The following is a 15,078-nucleotide window of genomic DNA, read 5'->3' as shown; positions in this document are numbered from 1 at the left end:
AGAATATACGGTCTTCGCCAAAAACATCAAAAAAACACTGGCCTTCTTCCACGCACCGCCTAAACATTTCCCCACTTTCTCCATCTTGCTTCCTTCCTTCCTTCTTCCACGCACCACTACTTCCACAGCAGTTAAGGATCGGTTTCCCTACAATCCCGATACGATTTGAAGAGTTCAATCCCAATTCACTCAAACCGAAATTTCCCAAATCCAAAATTAAAGAGTTCCCTTCAATCCAAATCGCAGATTTTTTCGTGTTTTAGCCCTTCTCCGGCGAACTTTTCTCGGCGGCGGCTTATTATCTGGCGATAGTACTTCCCGGCAGCGTGTGGTTGAATTATCAATTGTGAGTTTCTTGTAAATTAGAATTCAATTGAGTTTTTCAAGATTTCGTTCGTAATTTTTTATGTGGTTTACGGAATATTGTTAGAAATTATGATTTGGATATGTGGTTAGGGTTCTTGATGTCTCACCGATTGTATTTCCGTCTTTCCTGGTGAATCTCAGGTCAATAACTAAAGATTGTTTCTTTTGATTTCATTTTATTGGCTAGCATTTCGAAAATTAGGGTTAATTTTATATGAATTTTGGCAATTAGTGCAATTAGGTGCAAAATGGTTCAAATTCGTTCACATTTGATTACCTTTTCGAAAATGGGGGAACACCATAATCTCGAATTTTGGACGAATCTGTTGCCCCGACCCTTTGGTTGATGCTTTGTGCAAGGGATACAATGGAGTAGTCCTCGCTTATGGACAAGTTAGTTGTTTTGTAATTACAGCTTAATTATTGGATTTTTGGTGTTTTGGATGAAATACGTTAACTGATTGTTATGTTTAATTTCAAAATTTTGCATACTTTATTGATTTTTGGTGTTGTGATAAGCTGAATGTTTAGTTGTAGACTTGTAATGATTCTTAAATTGTAGGGAGGAAAGGGTCGGGGAAGATTGGAAAGGTAGAATTGCTGGACTGGAACCCATTAACTTCTTAACTGTTGCAACTCCACATCTGGGTTCACAGAGGTCATAGACAGGTGGGTACCTCAGCTAGACTCGAATAAGTATTTTTCCTAAACTCAAACTGTTATTTCTGATATGAATGTCTCTATTTTAGAGCGACATAGATTGTAAAACTTTTGCGTGCTACTTGTTAGTTGTTACAGACAAGCTGGATATTTGTTCTGCCTCTAGAAAGCTTGATTTTCAATTTTTAGCTCCATGCACACTCAAAGATCGCCAAACTTTAATTCTAATTATCCCTCTCTCGACACTGAGTCTTTTAGTAATCATATAAAATGTCTGGAGAGTCGATTTTACTAAAGAACGATATGATGCAAATGGTGGGAGACTGCAGCAGGGCTATAGATGTCTGGTTTGCTGGGGGCTGGCCTTATTTAAGAATGTTTAAGAAAGATGGTCGTATAAAAAAGAGATGGGGAAGTCTTGACATTTGAGAAAAGAGCTGGGAAAGATGTTATGTCGTTACTATGACCTGCGTTGTGCAAGATGTTATGTGCCCGGCTTTATGACAAGGACATATACATTTCTTCATATTATGGGACTCGTTTTCATTTCTGAGAGACGAAAAGAAAGAGGCTAGCTTTTCGAGAAATCTGCTAATCATTTAGCTACTGATGGTCAAATCCAAAAGTATAAAAGAGATTGTGTGGTGTTGTGACTGAGTAAAGTCAATTTCTGGAGGCCGGTAACAGAAGCACTAAGGCTAAATAGGTTGCTGATAGATTTCGCGTTGATGCTCTGCAGCTTGAAAGGATCTTCCAGCACGTGTCCCTGCCACCTGAGAATAATACTAGCAGAAAGAAACATGAGCTTGTTGCCTGATTTTCCCTTCCTAATGTTAATACTAATTGAATGACTGATTGCTTTTTGTGGTAACTGTTAAAAAGTGTATTTGCGAAACATTTAGCTATTTGATGATGATGATGAAAAGTTCTGCATGGGCTTGTTAGCTTTTGCCAACAATTGTAACACCTCGATACTCTCTGGCGTTGTACACGGATAACTGATATATCATGTAAAGAGTTACCATTTTTCCTGTAAAAATGATCCAGATAACAACTTTAGTTTGCCAGTGGTTTTTATTTTCTTCCACATTCGTGTGGAAAGTTCTCCTGTCGTTCCGTGGCGCTTTAGCCATTAGGTACTTGCATAAAATGAGTATAGAAAGTTGATGTACTATGTTCAGTTGAACTGCATAATAGTGTAGCCTCTGCTTCGCACTTACCAAACACAATAAACGGAATTCAGCTTTGTGCAAAATTCAGTTAAGGATTCTCTTCATTTTCGATGGTAATGTGTACTTATCCAAAAAATATTTACTGTACCAGATGTTACTACAGTTACGGATTGGATCCTCTTGTCTGAAATTAGGTTAATTGCAACAGATGTTTACTATAGTGATGAACTAGACCAAATGAGCAAATTTTTATTAACTTTTCTGGGTTTCTTATTGCTGCAATTGCTGGGTTGCTTATCGCTTTCCTTGCAAATTGGATTTTGGCATTCATTTTCCTTGGATTAATACCCTTAATAGGCCTTAACGGATACATCCAAATGAAATTTATCAAGGGATTCAGTGCAGATGCAAAGGTTCTATCTCTCTCTCTCTCTCTCTCTCTCTCTCTCTCTCTCTCTCTCTCTCTCTCTCTCACACTCTCACTCGTCCTCATTCCTGAATGAGAGGAACATATTGTATATATCAAGCTTTAACTAATTGACATATGTCTTTGTGGCTGGTGTCTTGCAGAACAAGTACGAAGAGGCAAGCCAAGTTGTTAATGATGCAGTTGGGAGTGTAAGAACAGTTGCTTCTTTTTGTGCCGAGGAGAAGGTAATGCAGTTGTATGAAAAGAAATGTGAGGCTCCTGTGGAAGCTGGTATAAAGGAAGGACTAATTAGTGGGGCTGGTTTCGAAGTGTCATTTGCTTTGCTATTTTTTGTCTATGCCATCAGTTTCTATGCAGAAGCTCAACTCGCAGGGAATGGAAAAACTACCTTTACCAAGGTCTTTCGCGTAAGTATCTATTTGTTTTTTAAAATTCCATATATATGAATAAAATGTTAAATGCAACTACGTACGTACTGCATGTTTTCTTCGCACTTACTATGGCAGCGATAGGAATATCACAATCTAGCTCCTTCGCTCCTGATAGTAGTAAAGCCAAGAGTGTTGCTGCCTCTGTATTTTCAATCCTTGATCGTAAGTCTAAGATAGACCCAAGTGATGAATCAGGGATGATCTTGGATGATGTAAAAGGTGAAACTGAGCTTCGGTATTTGAGGTTTTCATATCCAACTAGACCTGATATTCAGATTTTTCGAGATCTAAGATTGAGCTTCGGTATGCTTTGTATTTCTTGCATATATATAATACTAAATTATATCCTGTGCACGCACGGATATTCTAAAATCATTATTTGATCATATTTTTGTATAAAATATTTTTCCCCTTAGAGATAATTTCATTATTAATAATCTTGAACATATTCATTCATTCATCTCTTGTGATAGTTGAACAGCAGCTAGACGAATCAACTCAACAAGCATTTCATCCAAAACATCTAGTGCACCGGAACTGTGTAGATTACGGTAAACAAGAGCAATCCTGTTTTCTGCACCATAAACCAATTCCCATTGAGAGAATTTAGCAGCAAGTTGGATTACTTCAATTGCCAAAACTGGTGAGTCCAAGGAAGACAACAGCAAGTTGGATTACTTCAATTGGCAAAACTGGTGAGTCCAAGGAAGACAATGATCACTCTTGAACGCACATTCCGAACATCATTCAAAAACCAGTGTGTAGTGAGCCAACAAAGCTCTATGTATAGGCGTATGGCATCATACAAATATACATTGTTCTAATTTTAGTGTGTCGATTTGAAATAATATGGCACATGTGGTTCTTTCTCTTTTGTTGTTATTTTTTTTTCTACCGTGTCGACAACATTGTATAGGATTTTAAGTTAAGAGATATCGAGACATTTATGTGATATGATAGAAATTAAATTGGATGATGTATATATATATATATATATATATATATATATATATATATATATATATTATATATAATTTTTTACTATTTTTTATTTGTGGGGATCAACATCTATGTATTCAACTCTTACACTTATTCTAAAATGGTTGTTTTTATTTTTTTATTACAAATATTTAATAATTAAAAATTCAAACTAAAAAAGAGTTTCGGTGCACAAAATTTCCTGCCATAATCAGAACTTTAATAGCGCTTATATATGGAATGCTGTTAAACGAGACAAAATTAACAGCGCTTTTTAAAAGCGTTGTTATTCTTTTAACAGCGCTGCTAATTAACAGCGCTTTAAAAGCGCTGTCTTTAATTGAAAAAAGCGCTATTGAAAGGTTTTTGTGGTGTAGTGTAAGTTGGAATGATCGAAGTCGATTAGTACTTGATTCGATCAATGATGGATCATAAAGACTTTTCCTATAATTTCTAAAACAAAATGCTCAACTACCACCAAACTAAACCAAAATTCGTCAAAGCTATTGAAAAGTAATTTCAGAATATCTTTTCATCATATATCTAAAGAGTTCCTAAACTCAGTGGGAGCTTAGTGTTTGTTATTCAACAAACTAAGGCCCAAGTATAGATATATGTTTCTATAGACACCTACTTTTATCCCCGTTCCCGCAAGGGAAAGGTTCGATGATGAAAGCATAAAAACTCCACTTGACAACGCATCTCCTATAAAATAAACGAATCTCGATTCCCCATTTCATTTCACCCGAAACCTGCTATTTATGGAAACCTGCTAAAAATAGTAACTGCCGTAAAAGGTAGCTTCTAAAAGTGGCAAATCATAAAAGATAGAAACCTGTCAGAATTAGGTGTTGCATTCCAACATAAATCCTAAATGAGATAGAAAACTGCGAGAATCCTATTCCTAATAAGGATTCGGAAATAAGAGTTACGTATTAATTGAAATCCTAACGAGCCTAGAGTTCGTAATGGGCCCAGACGCATTCCGTCATAAAATTGATACGCGCTAAAAGACTCGATTAAGTCTCAAACTCTACGGATTTCAGGAATCCGAATCTGACCAAAGAATTCTGCCAGACCCTATTTTCAACGCCCAACCCTGGGCGCCGAAAATTCCAGCGTCCAGAGCTGGGCGCCGAAAATACCTGGGACGGATTCTTTTCCTAATCCGTTTCGTATTCAAATTCCTGAAAAACGATCTTTCTACGCCACTTTTTCCTATAAATAGACCCCTAAGTTCGACGTGAAAAACACACAACAACACATAAGTATATTCTGAGTATTGACTCTAAACCCCTTAGCCTAAGCCTCTCGCTGTGAAATTGTTCACGCGTTCTGTCGCAATCGATCCATAAATCGAACAGAACGTATCCTGTCCCATAATTGAGATTCGTTAAATAAAAAGGAGAAATAGCAAAGTCAAAGTGGTTAGTTTTCTGAGAACCGTGACGCACCTCTCAAGGGTGCGTCGTAATGTGTCCCTTTTCGATGATTTAACTGCTTTCCTCGCCCTTTTTATGAACTGTTAAACTAACCTAATCTGATTGTTCTATCACGCCTAATAATATAATATTTTTGGGAAATCGGATTATCATACTAGGTCCCTTAATGCTACTTAAATCAGATAATTATGATCGAATTAGTGTTATATGTTGCATATTGCTAAAATCAATTCAGATTAGTTTAATAGTTAATGCATGTCCCTTCAATTATTTATGCTGAGCTAGTAAGGATATCCTGCCTCTGGAGTTATCGACGAGCGAATTACTCCTCTCGGTAGTTACAGTCCCCCGAACCCTCAATCTCTACCTTGCGGTATTATATTGAGAGATCCCCACACCAGGGATCACAAGGGAACCTACGGCCGTCGTGGTCAAACATAATTGCACTCCCTTTATGTCACGATAACCGGGTTTTGTCAGTTTTTCTCATTGTCGTTAAAAACTAAATGGCGACTCCTATATTACTGGTCAATTGGGTGTATACTCACAGGAAATCCAATTACACTTCATTGAATAAAAAGAATCGTCACACCCACGAGGGACAAGGTCACGCATTAGCCTCGCGCTTTTTCGACACCCCTCACAGTGGCGACTCAACTGTGGATAGTGAAGGAAATACTCGTGCTTGTAGGTAATCAAAATAGCCGAAGGGTGAAACGATCCTACCCCGCGTTTATTTCCCCATCAAGTTGGGACGACCTGAAAATCAGCATATTAATATGAACGGGCAGAACCGCATAACGAATCTCGGCTCCCTCGGGAGTTGGGACTAAGGATACCTTTTTTCGCCAATAGGGGGGTGCATACGCCGCGCATGTTTCCCACTCGGCACTTGTGCAGGTAGTACACCTATCCCGAACCCAATCGCTCGCTCATTAGGTCCCTCTCGCCTACATGCCCCCTTGGCTTGCACTTGCGGGTTGGCCTCTTGGGCGAAATTCGTCTGTTGAAGACACTACCTCGACCGGGGCATGTGTTGGATCTACGATAGAAGCGGTACCAAGCCAGGCGCAAATAAACTACCCATAGAAGCCTATCATAAACTATGTGGCATATTTAATTTTCAAATCCATGTTTGTAATGTAGTTATGTGTAGCGAAATATGTGATTGTGTGTGACAAACTATCTTAGAAAACCAACGACCTTAAAAACTGCCCAAACATTCATAGACTAATTTGCCAAAGAGTTATACCGAAATACGTGTTCCGCAAGCCCGAACGATCGCCACAAAAATAAGCGACGCTCGCGATGGCCGTAACGAATCCCACAAACGCTGCACAACGCGTAAAGGACGTTATAAGGCAAGCACGCAAAATTAAAGTCGCAAAAACAAAAGTAGACGAAAACTGAAAACGAGTACCAGTCAGGGACGCATTTTCAGCGCCCCTGGCTGGGCGCCAAAATTTCTCACGCCCACTTCTGGGCGCCGAAGTTGCTGTCTGGCCTTTTGGTCAAGCACAGCAGCCTCGGTGCCCGCGCATAAAAAAAATATATACGTAGCATAAAAAAGGACTTTTCGAAAAAATTGCTACGAGGGCGTAAGAAAAGCACTCGATTCCAAAAGCGACTCGTGAAAAATTAATAACTCTTTGCGTTGTTGTTAGGCCTCCTACGACGACAATGCTCGGCACTAGAAACCGAACATGCTAATAATTATGAATGTCACATGGGCAAAGTATTCAAAAAATAATGTTCGAATAAAGTCTTCAAGAAAAAATAAATGTTCAAATAAATCCGAGTCTAGACTAGGCTATGACAAAGTACAATCTAAATCCTAAGTCTTAGTTGTCTTATCCATAGAATCGGTCCTAATGCTTGGTGTCGTTCTGCAAGTTAAAAGGTTAAACCATATTGAGTCCCCCTTCCTAACATTTAAATCAATGAGCACCCATATGTAATTATCATCCCTTGCTAAGAACCCACGGCCTCAATATTCTCTCTCACCAATAAAAGAATATATTATAGTATTTGCAAAATGGAAACAGTCACATTCTGGAAATCATCCCCCATAGTCGCGCAACCCCAAAGTGAACCTAAGGTGTCAATACCATTGGCAAGGAAAATTAATGGCCTCAAGGCTTATAATCACATTGGGTCACGACTATCATAGTCCTCTCAAGTCACTCACTCCTTGAAATACTATTAAGTACGGACTAAAAGATTTTCCATGAATGCAACATGACCAACCATGAAAATACCCAAATCGGCATACCATAAGGCTACCATTGGGGTAAAGCAATACACACTGAGAGAGAAGCCGCACTAATGATTCTAGTCTTGCAAAAATGAAAATTCGATCTCCCCAACTAACTACCTTGCCAACATTAAGCAAAATGGCGCATGACGAATGAACACCCAAGGGTTAAAATCTAAAGTGTCAACCAACGAAAGTTATGGTCCAATTAGCCTAAGTCTGAGAGTCGCTTGGTCAAGTATTATAGGCTTACGCCACGTCATTATTTTGAGTCTAGGCCACCTCCTTGTATTCATACACGGGTTATAATCAGAAAGATTAATGAAAGTTTGAGTCTAAATCACAACTTCCAATTAAATCCCAGAAACTGGAATCTGAAAAGAAACAAAAAAATTATTTTCGATGTAATTCTTTCGTTAAAGTTCAATAAGGTAAAAACAACATTTTGAATCTACGCTATTTGCACCTTTTAAGAAACGACTAAATACGCTTGCAAAGTAAGACAATTTAAAAGGTCCACCCTAGGCCCACTAAATCTAAAGGTCCACCCTAGGCCTACTAAAGTTAAAGGTCCACTATAGGCCTACCAAACGAGGCTCACTCAGTCTCGCCTCGTGACTCAAAGACCACAACCATCTACCTTTTAGCCCAAACAAAAAATTGATTGAAGGATTTATGTTGGGGAGAAATCCCAAGCAAAAAGAAAAAAGAGAAAGAGAAAAGGGAGAGCGAAAAGAGCCATGAAATACTTAGCCCGTACCTCCCAAAGTGCGAAATCTACCCAAGTAAACAAAGGAAAAGAATTGAGTCAACCAATCCAAATCATAAAATTCTACGATGTCTACCCTTTCCAATCGTTATGCTCTTAGACGCCTTCGCTCTGGGGTCCCTGTTCAGTTCATTTAACCCATCCATGTTCTCATTGCCATAACCCAAGAAACCATTACCTCAACTCTTGTTTTTGAACTTGTTATCAACCGCAAACCACGCACGGCCATTGACACATGCGTCATGCCCATCATTTCCAAAATCCAAACCTGCTCTTACACCACCATTAGCATAATGACCATATAACTGGTTTGGATACGTCCTGTTGGTATACCCTTGAGCCGTCCCTATGCTACTCATTGGCCTTGATTGATGTAAACTCGTGACACTAGCCTGAGGCCGTAAAATGTGAATCCTAGCAGATGTAATCCTTATGCTTGACCAATACCTATACAAATTACCCTATCCCATTCAACCCATCTTTCAAACCGTCTTGAGTCACAAACAAAAAAAAGGAAAACAAATGAAAAGTGCAAAAAATAATAAAATGTGAATAATAAAAAAGAAACTTTGCAAAAGCGCCTCTAAAGTTAGTCTAAAAAGAAAAATAAAGAAGCATTTAGCGCACCCAAAAAAAGATCCGCCCAGAAATAATTTTCAGCGCCCAGGGCTGGGCGCCGAAATCTTTAGCGCCCTTGCCTGGGCGCCGAATCTCTCTGCTTGCTAAAATTTGTCCAGAAGTGCTCGTCATTTTATCCGCACATGCACGGAAAAATAACGAACACTTGGAGGGGTACACCACGTATTCAGATATACGTACCACCAAAAAAAAATATTTAGATATACGTACCACCAAAAAAAAATATACATGTACTAAAAAAATATAAGACAAATTTTTGGCTTACGGCAAGGCAGCAGATTAAAATAATAATAAACTTCACTTATTCTACCGTTTCAAATAATATGTTTTCACCTCAGAACATACTTATCGAATTCGGCATTCTAAGAAACCATTTTCTGGCTAAGAACTACGCAAGACCTGATTCCAAATTAAATCTATTTAAGGCGGATACGTAGGCAATCCATGATTCGGTCCAACCAATTTGCAAAAATATTAAAGCCTATAGAATAACAAGAATAAAAATAGAAATCCCTTATTGAAATTTAATTACTTGCAACCCAAGTCGAAAGAAAAATTTAAGTCAAAGGAAGAATCCAAGTCACCAAGATGCCAAAATTAATGAGCACACATCGAAAAATATTAAGGGCACGTACCCTTGCCAGAAGGAGCACTCACACTCCTAGGCACTTATCCAAGACTCAAAAGATCGCTTTGCCTCAATTGAATGGGGGCTAGCGCAAGCGTCCATGACCTCTAAAGTACTCAACTTGACCCTCTCTAAAGCGAATTAACTCACTTAAAAATCTCCTTTCACCACTAGACATAGTCGTTCGCTTAAAGACCTTCTTTCACCACTAGACACAGTCATGATCGCCAACAAGTAGTAAAGGCAGTAAGCTTGCAATGGAAAAGATTGTTCTACGGCATCGCCCCATCGTTCCTTCGAACTCAGGGCACCCGTTCATGGTAATTCGAATGCTTGCTAATTCCCTTTGAAAGAAAATCAGAAATTGTCAATAGGACTTGGCAATTAACCAAGGCTCACTCTACTCAGACATATGACACGGGCGTCTAAAAATCGAAATATGAAAGCATCATTAATGGGAAGTTATAATAGCAACTGGGGGCTAAAAATTGAAATGAAAGAGCTAGGGAAAGAACTAAGTATACCTTGACCTTTTGTACGGACATACACCAAGTAAATCTAAGTCGATTTGAAAACGGTTTATATTCCCGCAATCACTAGTAGAAAAAACCCTTGTTGCAGCCCCCTTGTTGCAGCGTACATGTATTAATACGCTTCAACAACCAGTAGGTCAACGCGGGTCAAACCCTGTAAAGGGTTATTGCAGCGTACAAAATAAATTGCCCGCTACAAAAGAGTTTTTTGCAGCGTACAGAGTAAAAGCCCCCTGCAATAACCCTTATATTTTGCAGCGTACAGGTAAAAGCCCCCTGCAATAACATGTAAATTTTTTTTCGCATCAAAGTTAATTAAAACATTTCGTCATAAAACCTCTGGACCAAATTCGAGCACTCAACTCCCTCTTCTTCCCTCAGCTTTCCCTGCGTGAAGCCATTTCATCGTCCGTCGCCGGTGGTACTTACAGAGTGAAGATGAACCTCTCACTTCCTCCCACTCTCTCTCCTCCCTAAAACCCCTCTTAAACCCCCAATTTCCATTTTCCACAACCCTAACTCCATAACCCTAATTTCCACCCCTTCTCTCAATTCCCCCCAAATCCTACGCTTGTGATGTATTCCCGCCGCCTGTAGATCTTGTTTTGCCGCCGGAATGTAGATCTTGTTTTGCCGCCGGAATCGGTTATGAAAGAAACGAGTACTTCACCGCCGCCTGTAGATCCTGTTTTGCCGCCGGAATGTGAGATTTATGCGGTGGTGGAGAGGATGTGGATTCCGTTAAGCCCGAGGAAGTGGCTGCAGCTGCCACCGCTGCTCCTACTGCCCCAGTTTCCTCGCCGCCGATCCCTGATGGTATGTTTTCTTCTTGCTTAGTGTTTCTTTTTGGTTGTTGGAGAAATTGAACTTTAAGAATTTAAATTTATTATTTTGATAAAAGGGAATTCGCCGGTTGTGGTGGAACAAACGAGGAGTTTGTTTTCGCCAATGAGAATTTACCAGAAACAAAGCATGGGTTTAGAGACATCGACAACTCCTTGGCTTAGGCTCTTGTCACAGTATGCACAGGTGAATTTTAATCTATTCTATGAAATTTTGATATTAGTTCTTGGTTTATTCCCGGAAATCGAAATTAAGAATGATTATTATTGCAATGCAGAATCAAACTTTACCTATATCAGTGCCCGTTTTCTCAGTTGGTTCAAACAGACAATGTAATCTCATTTTGAGAGATCAAACGGCGAGTGGGATCCTTTGCCGGATAAAAAATACTAAGGTATTTATTATTATTAGCAAGTATGGGTTTATTTGATTAAATTTAGATGATATTCGCATTCCGTGCTACCCTGGCATTGATGCTGCGAAACCACCAGCAAAGTGTCTTCTTTTGTGTTTTGGAAATGAAGTCTCTCTGATGTATTTGCAGTATGAATAATCATTGTTTGCTGTTATTATCAGCGTGAAGGCTGCATGATTGATGTTCTTGAAAGCACAGGAAGCAAGGGATCTGTGTTTGTAAATGGGATGAGTGTGAAGAAGAACACCAGCCGTCTTTTGCATTCTGGGGATGAAGTAGTTTTCGGAGTGGCAGGAAGTCATGCTTATGTATCCTTTATTTGATTTATTTCTTCTATTGTGTTTGTAGATTTATTGAATTGCATTTTAGGCAGTAAAAGGCGTGTCTTGAATTCCTGATTGATGCAGTCTTCATATTCTTGCTTGTCGTTTGAGTTTTGTTTGAGAGAAGAGGACTCTCAGCAGCCCGGAGCATGAACATAGAAATCAGAAGTGACTATGATCTTCTAGGAAGGAGCATGAACATAGAAACCAGTCAAGTTATAGTCCCCATTTCAAAGTTCAATCAACTTATGATGACTTTAGGGAGTAGAGTTAGGATGGCAGAAATATTAACCTGTGATTATTCAGTTATTAGAGGCTGATTATTCTGTTATACTTGGTGCAGCATGGTGCTGACCCGAATCTTGGTTTACAAGGAGAAAAACCTTTGATTGTGGCTTTATCTTCTGGCAATATACAGATTATCAAATGCTTGCTTAAAGCTGGAGCTGATCCTAATACTACTAATTTTGTGAGTGAAAGATAACACTCACACGCTTTTAAGAGTTTTGGCCTTAAACTCGTATTCTTATCTACCTTTCTCTGAGTGAATATGCGTGTGAGTATTCATCTGTTTCATCTACAATCTCCTCCTGTACGATATTCATCAGGGAACCCATTTTGGACTTATTACTGTGTCTTCTATTTCAGTATGATTATACACCTATTGAAATTGCGGTTGTTGAAGGTAATCTTGCAGTTGTAGACACCCTCTTTGATGTTTCTGCTCGTATTCCTCATATTCCGACCTGGAGCATTCATGGAATTCACGAGTATCTCAACTCCGAGGAAGAAAAAACTCAGGTTATTTTCCTACACCTGTTAGCTATTATATGAGCTTAATGTACTGATATTTTTCTGTATGTTGTAACCATTTGTATGGGCATTGGATTTTGATGCAACTGGCCAAATATAATGGCTTACCTAAATAAATTCAGTCTTTAACATCAAACTTCCACATCTTTTTAGGATTACTGACTAAATCTCATGCCGTAGATGGTGTTAGATTTAACATACTCTAGTTTGCTACTTCAAGTATAATTTCTGCTCCGTAGATTCTTTTTCTCGTTCCTCTAGTGAAACTACTGTAATCACTCACTTCATGTGGTCTACTTTGCATATACAGGAGGAGATTGTAGATGAAACAGATGAATATATTGATGTTCATAAGAGGTATTTAGCCATTGACATTGACAAGTTCAGTTGCAATTGACCGATATGGTCACAAAAGAATTGGCACTCACAATTTCACCGACTTCATGCAGAATACGTGTTGCTGCATATTACAGCTGCTACCTTAGTTGCACGTGTTCCATCAATCCGGAGGTTGACTAGCCAAAAAGCTCTTGTAAGTATATTGTTCCTCGTTTATTTCCCCAGTTCTTTCTTGTTAGTTTAGCTTCACGTTTATAATGTAAATTATCTTAGTAGCATAGTTTTTATAATACTGAAATGGTTCTGATACTCTACTGTCTGTCAAGGATATGCATTGTTTCAGAAACTCTAGGATTGTCATAATGGGTTTGAGTGTACATATTGTTGTTCGTGTAGCTAAAAACTTAACAACAGCATTGCATTTATAATGAGAATGGCAAGATATTCCTTCAAAAAAAAAAAAAAAAAAGAGAGAATGGCAAGATATAAAAACCAACAAGATTTTGATAAACGTGCTAATAATTAGTAATTCATAGTACAACAGACAATTTGGGCTTAAAAGAGAGTATAAACTACTAAGGCTAATATGGGGCTCACCAATACAAGATTTAATTGTTCAAAAACAAATACAAACTCACATTTTCTGATATGATTTAAGTACTTCGACATAACTAAATTAATAGGATATACTTTTTCTAAAGAACAACAAATAACTAACCCTTGACTCTAACAACTTGAACTACTATAACCATCAACACCACATATAAAATTCCACCAAAAACTTTGTATAGTTTGATTCTTATTACACGACTAATATGCATAGTTTTAAGTTTCTAAAACTCATTCGAACCTATTTATGCACATTTATGGCTCGTTGGGTCGTTATAGGTCATATATAGAGCTAAAATGACATTTTCGCTCCCAACTTTGAACTAAAGAACCTAAACACTCATTTTAATCCTATTACATGACTAATATGCATAGTTTTAAGTTTCTAAATCTCATTCGAACCTATTTATGCACATTTAAGGTTCGTTGGGTTGTTATAGGTCATATATAGAGCTAAAATGACATTTTCGCTCCCAACTTTGAACTAAACAACCTAAGGACTCATTTGATTCTTATTACATGACTAATGTTAATTGACTATTGTTATAGGAACTAATTGATTCGTATTCTAGACTATTAATACATTGTCATTAGTTGCTTGAATGTTAAAATGTGATATTTCATTTGCATTTAATCGATCTAATGCTCCATCAAATTTTTGTTTTTGTAAGGTCTATACTCCGAGGACTGCGCCTTATGCTAGTGAGGAAATTGATGTGGTTCGTGAGCAATGGGCGAAGTTTTTTACCACCAAGTATTTATTATTGACCTGAGGGCGCTTGATCGTGTTGGTTTAGATGTTATAGAACAATCTTTTATGTTAAAATGTATGCGTACGTTGAAATTGGAACGTAAATATATTTAAATGTATCGGTATGTGCACTTTTGGTTTTGGGATATATACAAAACTCCAGTTGTTGTTTTTATATTTGTTATACAGGTTGCGTTATTCTATTATTGTTTTGACAGGTTTCTATATTTGGTGCAAGGCACTCTAGGTATCCCTAAACAAAATTAGAATTTTCCCGCCAAAAGTGCTTTGTTGCAGCGTACATATATGTTGTACGCTGCAACAAGTGCCAAAAAATTGGCAAAAATTCAGACTTGTTGCAGCGTACAAATAAATGTACGCTGCAAAAAGTTGAGTCTTTTGCAGCGTACATATATATGTACGCTGCAACAAGTCCAAATTTTTGCCAATTTTTTGGCACTTGTTGCAGCGTACATACATATGTACGCTGCAAAAAACACCTTTTAGCAGCGAACATTGTACGCTGCAACAAGTTCAGACTTGTTGCAGGCCCCCCAGTTGCAGCATACGATGTACGCTGCAACAGGGGTCTAAAAGCCCGCTACAATAAGGGTTTTTTCTACTAGTGAATTCTGGAAAAGATGGCCCTAAAAGCCTGAAAGCATATGCCAAACGGGCACAAG

General features: G+C 38.3%; 2 protein-coding genes across 10 annotated transcripts; both read left to right on the top strand.

Annotated features, from left to right (window-relative positions):
• On the top strand, positions 1-4,011 carry LOC110775787 (ABC transporter B family member 11-like). Of its 5 annotated transcripts, XR_008922864.1 has the most exons (6): positions 5-346; positions 929-1,035; positions 2,556-2,611; positions 2,769-3,035; positions 3,135-3,362; positions 3,533-4,011. XR_008922864.1 is itself a non-coding variant. In XM_056830827.1 (5 exons), the coding sequence occupies exons 3-5, from the start codon at positions 2,576-2,578 to the stop codon at positions 3,545-3,547; spliced, it is 318 nt and encodes a 105-aa protein (XP_056686805.1). In that variant the 5' UTR covers positions 3-346; positions 929-1,035; positions 2,556-2,575; the 3' UTR covers positions 3,548-4,011. The 5 variants fall into 5 exon arrangements, 2 of the variants coding, with proteins under 2 accessions (XP_056686805.1, XP_021836075.1); XM_056830827.1 differs by lacking the exon at positions 3,135-3,362 and having other exon boundaries at positions 3-346; XR_008922863.1 differs by having other exon boundaries at positions 1-346; positions 929-2,611; positions 2,769-3,362.
• A 6,608-nt stretch (positions 4,012-10,619) lies between these two features.
• On the top strand, positions 10,620-14,572 carry LOC130462710 (uncharacterized). 5 transcript variants are annotated; one of them, XR_008923396.1, is made up of 9 exons: positions 10,620-11,118; positions 11,204-11,331; positions 11,423-11,539; positions 11,722-11,868; positions 11,968-12,098; positions 12,227-12,684; positions 13,007-13,053; positions 13,146-13,228; positions 14,316-14,572. XR_008923396.1 is itself a non-coding variant. In XM_056831513.1 (9 exons), the coding sequence occupies exons 2-6, from the start codon at positions 11,251-11,253 to the stop codon at positions 12,584-12,586; spliced, it is 456 nt and encodes a 151-aa protein (XP_056687491.1). In that variant the 5' UTR covers positions 10,620-11,118; positions 11,204-11,250; the 3' UTR covers positions 12,587-12,684; positions 13,007-13,053; positions 13,146-13,228; positions 14,316-14,572. The 5 variants fall into 5 exon arrangements, 1 of the variants encoding a protein (XP_056687491.1); XR_008923397.1 differs by having other exon boundaries at positions 11,722-12,098; positions 12,227-12,439; positions 12,569-12,684; XR_008923395.1 differs by having other exon boundaries at positions 11,722-12,098; positions 12,227-12,439; positions 12,532-12,684.
• The last annotated feature ends 506 nt before the right edge of the window (positions 14,573-15,078 follow it).

The sequence above is a fragment of the Spinacia oleracea genome, chromosome 6, assembly GCF_020520425.1.
Source record: "Spinacia oleracea cultivar Varoflay chromosome 6, BTI_SOV_V1, whole genome shotgun sequence".
In the NCBI taxonomy this organism is placed as follows: Eukaryota; Viridiplantae; Streptophyta; class Magnoliopsida; order Caryophyllales; family Amaranthaceae; genus Spinacia; species Spinacia oleracea.
Note: the sequence above shows the minus strand (reverse complement) of the source record. Positions and strands in the feature narration are given on the sequence as shown.